The sequence below is a fragment of the Trichosurus vulpecula genome, chromosome 2 (assembly GCF_011100635.1).
Source record: "Trichosurus vulpecula isolate mTriVul1 chromosome 2, mTriVul1.pri, whole genome shotgun sequence".
Lineage (NCBI taxonomy): Eukaryota > Metazoa > Chordata > Mammalia > Diprotodontia > Phalangeridae > Trichosurus > Trichosurus vulpecula.
The window spans coordinates 233,777,199-233,783,198 of NC_050574.1; the positions used below are offsets into that span (position 1 = coordinate 233,777,199).

The 6,000-nt window shown below is 37.7% G+C and overlaps 1 protein-coding gene across 3 annotated transcripts in view; it reads left to right on the top strand.

The window, feature by feature from the left end:
- Positions 1–2,705, top strand: part of OSBPL6 (oxysterol binding protein like 6) — a 188,454-nt gene extending 185,749 nt beyond the window's left edge. For all 3 annotated transcript variants that reach the window (XM_036745639.1, XM_036745640.1, XM_036745641.1), the window contains one exon: positions 1,961–2,705. In XM_036745639.1, coding sequence (XP_036601534.1) covers positions 1,961–2,069 — 109 coding nt within the window. In that variant the 3' untranslated portion in view covers positions 2,070–2,705. The remainder of the gene's footprint in view (positions 1–1,960) is intronic.
- Positions 2,706–6,000: the final 3,295 nt, after the last annotated feature.

The window sequence follows — 6,000 nt, forward strand, 5'->3', positions numbered from 1 at the left end:
CCTCTTTTGCTTCAGAATATAGAGGAGAATTAGTGAGTAAAAAGATATCAAAAACCCAGTTAACTAATTGTTCACTCACCTAAACTAAAAGCAGTTATTGTTTGTCCTACTTTTCTTTCACACTACGATGTCAGATCCTTTACAATGATTTTCAAATCTCTGTTATTGCAATATACCCAGAAGGAGAATGATTGGGTATGGTTTTTTAAAAATCAAAATATAATTTATAAATGATTTTCATAATTTCATAGGCCTCTTTGAATTCCCATATGTACCATGAAAAAATTACCTGAGGAAAAAAAAAAAGAATGTTATCTCATTTTTTACTTAGATGTGGTTTTTCAGTATACTCACCTTCACCTAAAATCTTCAGCAAGAATTTGGTCTGCAAACGTGTATGAAAAGTCACAGTCCTGTCCTGCCTAGGCCTCCCCCTGGCACTCCTTCCACGTTTGTTGGTAGCTGCAGTGAGTCTGAGGATGGGTTCACAGCTGGTTTCTTTCTACTCCCTTACTACACGCATAACTTGCAAATCCTGACTGCGCGAAGTCCCTTCTGTTGTGTACAACCTTCCTTTAAAGCAGAGTCTTTTGAATTTCTGGGAGTATTTTTTCCTTCCTTCTCATCAGGCAAAACTCAGGAATAAGATTACAGGCTCAGAAACAACTTCCTTTCTTCCCCATCTCTGCCCCTCTCTGGCCCACACCCCAGCCCCACCAAAAAAAAAAAAAAGATGTTGTAAAGAGGATAAAATCTCCTTTTAAATGCCTTTCATTTTAAATTGTATTCGATAGCTTGGCAACTCTGGGCAGATCATATCACCTCTCTGGGCCTTGTTGTGCTTGTTTATAAAATGTTACTTTCTGACTAGATGGTCTCCAAGTTTTCCTCCTTGTTTCTCCATGCACAAGACATTTCCCAACTCGGAGCATTTTCACTGGCTGTCACCCATAACTGAAATGCTCTCTTTCCTTATCTCCACTGCATGGTTTCCCTGGCTTCCTTTAAGTCTCACCTAAATAAGAAACAATTCCCAATCTTCCTTAATTCTGGTGCCTGCTCTGAAACTATTCCTGATTTCCCCTGTATGTATCTTATCTATCTCCCCCATTAAACTGTGAGCTCCTTGAGAGCAGGGACTGGTTTGGGTTTTTTTACCTTTTTTTTGTATTCCCAGCACTTAGCACAGCGTCTAACATGTGCTAGGAGTTTAATAAATTACTGGATTAATTGACTTGACTTCCCTTTTAGCTTCAGTACTCCTGTGATTTTAAAAGATTCAGCTGTATCATAAACTCAATCTGCCTTTGCCTGCTCCAGATTATTCTAAATTAGTGAGGAAGAGTAGTAATTCGTATAGCACAGAAAGCCCTAACATATTTGTGGAACTTTGATAATACTCATATGCTGTAGTTTTAAAAGACTTCAAGGAAATCCACCAGCACATCAGGTAGACCCCTTGTAGCAAATTTATAGGAAGTCATGAACCAAAGTAGAATAAAATCACCAGGCATGGTTAGGCTGCTATCTGCATCATTGGAGGGAATGCCCATATTGATGAGATCATAAGCCCATTAGCATATTGGAGTCATATTGGGACCCAGCTGGAGTCCAGCGGAAAATGAGAATTTAAAAATCCACTTTGAAGTATTAGCCAGATGGTTTTCCACATTAATTATTTTTCCTTTGACACAGTTATGAGGCCAGTCACAGTGGGGATATGCTAATACATCTGAATCAGTAGTGGCCATGACTTTGCAAAGTACAATTGGCCAAGACTGTTTTAAGTGCCCAAGCTATGTAAGATATCCTATAGTCAATAACATCATTTTTAATAAGTCTCATGGCTGCAAAAGAGAATCAAGGTCTGTTTGAATGTCTTGTAACATGTCAGGCACTTAAAAAATGTTTAGAACTGAGTTTCATTGAATCTGATATGAATTTTTTTATGTTTTCACAGAAAAGTCATTGATGCGAATCAAAGAGAAGCCTGGGTTTCTAATGACACCTATTGGGAGCTTCGAAAGGACCCTGGCTTTAGCAAAGTAGAAAGCCCTGTACTGTGGTAACCCAAGACTGTAGATCCGAGTACACATATCACACTCTGAATGAATAAATAACTATGCACAATGATGTTTCTTATAGCTAAGCGTGGTTTGTGGGTCTACAGAAAACTTACCATTTGCTTTTCTATTCATCTTTATAATGGACTTTCAAAAGTGCATTAGACCAGGCCCCTGACCACTTTGGGATCCTTTCTGTTTTGCTGCAGCCATATTCCTTAAAACGTCCTCACCCTCAAAACGCAGAATAAAGGGAGCAGATAAAAGTAATCCAAAGTCCGAAGAGTTTGTAAAGAAAAAAAAAACTGTACCTGGTGCTTAAAGCCAACCTCGAGAGTTCAAAATAATATGTATAAATGTATAAAACATGAATTTGGTCATTTGCCTGGAAGAGCCATGATTATATACTATAAACTCCTAGGTCACAGCTGTGGGTCAGTTCAGGCTTGACGTTTGTCTGTCCTTTGATGTGACGCGCTTGTGCTGGCCTTGTTAAACAACAGTGACAGCAACAACAAACACAATGCTTTGGGAAACCTGTTCCATCCATATGCCATTGTTCATGCCTTAAGAAATGTGAAGATGTAAAATAAATCATTTTAAAATGTGTGCTCTTAGGCTGGTGTGAAGAACAGATCTTTTTGAAGCATGATATGATTCCCATTCTGGGGGTCAAAGCAATCCCATAAATGAGCATAAAAGGTGATCACGTGACAAGGAGAAGCTGCACAGTTGGCTTTGATGAGATGGATGCTAGGGTTGGGATCCATCAGAAGAGAAATAGAAGGCTGCATCCAGGTTGCTAGTTAAGAAGTTCCTATCCTAAAATACCCTTCACTGAGAAATGATCCCTGCTGGCCTTGAAATCGAAGTGAGCTCCTTTAGTGGACAAAATCTAATTTGCATACTTTGCATCAGTGTTAAGAAACCTTTGAAGGAGAACCCGAAGGGCGTGAAGAGCCCTTCAGGGCTCTGTAGTACTATAATCTTAACTGTCATTTTTATGTAAGGCACAGAGGAAATTTAATTACATAGATTTAGAGTTGGGATTTGTCATCATATTGCTTGCCAACCTCCTGACTCCCTCACCCAGGATCCCTAGATAATTTTCAGTAGGGACAGGAAGAAGAACACCTACCTATTAGCATTAATAACTGCTTATTTGTGTTGTCTAAATGAGTCCTATGCAAAACTGTGTTTTATGTTTTCCATTAAGTGATTCTGAGTTTTTTTCAGGGAGGAAACAAGATTTTTGTTGGTAGATGGCCATTTATTTCTCAAGCACTTAAGGTTTTGTTTCTTTTTCAGCAATGGAAGAAGAATGGATGAGGAATTCATCGCTTACCCCAAAAGTGGCCATACCTGTTTTTGCATAATTTAGGGCCTGTTTTTCCACTACCACACGGGAGGGTTATGCAGGCAACTTGCATCAGTATTCACAGTTTGTTTTGCATGTAAATGGCAAAATTAACGCCTGTATGAAAATCTCAAGAGATTTCCTTACAGAATGCCTACATATACACTCATATATTTATTCTTAGTTAGAGCCCTGTAACCGGGCTACAGCTGTTATCTTTAACTGATAACAAGGTCATTGAAATTTTACTTGTTTAATCGCTCATAGTGATTCTAGTAGTTATCACCCCCAACAAAAAAGCCAAGGCTTGAAGTAAAAATGTATATTCCATTCTTTAGATAACACCTGTATCAGGAGGAAAAAGAGAAAAAGCTAATGAAAGCTTGGGTAAAAGGGATACAATCTTTCGTAGTCTAACCGGTTTCGTCAATATTGTTAGAAAGGGCACATATTCAGGCTTCCTGTTTAATCTGATAGGAATGCAAATAGAAAGGGCAAAGCTTTGCATTGGTTTTCATAAAGGATACAGACCATATTAAATTAGCAGATAATCAGATTTTTGGCACCTCCCTTAAACCACACGAATTTGTCTCCTTCCCACTTTTCCAATTATCCCCATTCCACATCTGTGGGTGGTTCCACCCACGGGATTACATGCCTTCTTCCATGCTCAGCCCACTCTTCTGTCTGTCCATACAGCTTCCTAAGGCGTATGCTTTTAAAAGAATCCTCTTGACCTCTTCTCATAAAAACAGCTCCTGACTTGCTGTAATTAGTGTTTGAAGCTTCTCTCTTCTGCCCTTAAGAGTACTATTTCTTTGAAGTATCTCATAACACAGTCCAAACACAGGGGAAGTGTTGTAGGAGGTAAGGGGTTATTAAGGGCACAGTTGTAGAAAAGTAATTTGGAGATTGCTTGAGGAGGCGGGGAGGCACTTTGGGAAGGATAAGAAAGATAAATAGAAGCTTACTGTATTGTAGAATTGAGTCAGAAAGAATAACATTTCTACCAAGGGTGTGGATTCTAAGACGGGTCAAAGAGATCATTTGTTAGGAAGTGGGTTTCGATTTGAAATCAGGGAGAAGCTAACTTGATGCTGCCAATTGGAACTGTGGATATGAGGAATAAAATATATGTCAACTAAGCATGCCATTTTAGAGTTTCCAAACTCACCAGGCCTCTGACACATACAAATTATATGACTGTGAACAAGTTATTTAACATCTCAGAGCCCCAGACAATTCTCCAAGGTAGTTTACAATTTGTATCAGTGGAGGGAGTTTCCATATTGGATATTCTACTCACCGATGAAATCCCAGGTCCGGATGCTCCCTCATGCCCTTCAAAAAAAGTCACCCAAAAACTTATATGACTTAATCTTTTGAGGTTTAGGCCTCATCATTTGAAATTTTCAACAAAGTTTTTAAAAAATATTACACTAAATACTGTAAATGCTAGAATTGGTCTGTGCATTTATACTTCCCAGTAGTTTATTTTTCATATATTATTTGTGCAGTGCTTAAATGACTATGAAATTTATTATCTTTAGATTTTTTTATACAGTAGTTTAATTGAGACTATATCTAACAGCAGAAATGAAGAGTAATATCAGATAGTTGTTTTGATTAAAACCTTAAATTGGTTTTTGGAGTCGTTAACACTCTATATGCCTATGTTGTTATTAGAAGACCTCTGCTGACAAAAGACTTTACCAGTAGTGTTGTGTTTTCCCAAAGATTTGTTCACCACCTCTCCTTTCATTATTTCTAGTCATTAAGGAGAGCAAGAACAAATGATTATGACCCTGCAGCTGTGGCTGTGAATGTGCAAGATGGGTCAGTGCTTCAGCCCAGCAAGGAAGCAACAGTAAAAACAAATTACTGTGTTGCATGAATGTTCCTGCCTAGCATGTGAAGTTGCTCTCTAATAAGCCAGTTCTCTTAAAAATGACATTTTTCATTAAAAAGAATTTATTCCCACAGATTGAAAAATACATTCCTTGTTATAATTTCTGAAACAATTATGAATAAATGAAAGAAAAGTCATTATTAAAAATTTACAGTGTGCAATGCATTGGGTATACAAATAGAAAAGATAGTCCCTGATCACAAGGAGTTCACATCCTACTAGAGAGAAACAACACATAGAGGAGGGTAAATGGAAAAGCCCAGTGATCCTTAGTACAGTGGCAAGGCAGATGCTAATGCATCTTTAATCAAACTCTGATTTTTATAAACATGATAATTTAAAATAGTACTCTAGAATTATATGTGCTCCTAACTATAAAGAGCTTTCTCTTCCAAAACCCATTAACCACTTAAGCTATCTTCAAAGTTATCACTGAGAGTTGTTTTATCTCTCCCATTCTATTAAAAATGACTTTCACTCCTAACTAAGGAACCTTCAGTCTAAAGGGTAATTATCCATTTCTTGAATTATCAGACATGTCTTGTTCATCATTCTTCTAACTTCTTCCTCTCAGATATTTCACTGAGTTGGTAGCTCCTCCACCAAGAAATGGTTAAGAGAAATGAAAACAAAAACTAACAAATCCCTTTTGCTTAGCAAACCAGTTAAAA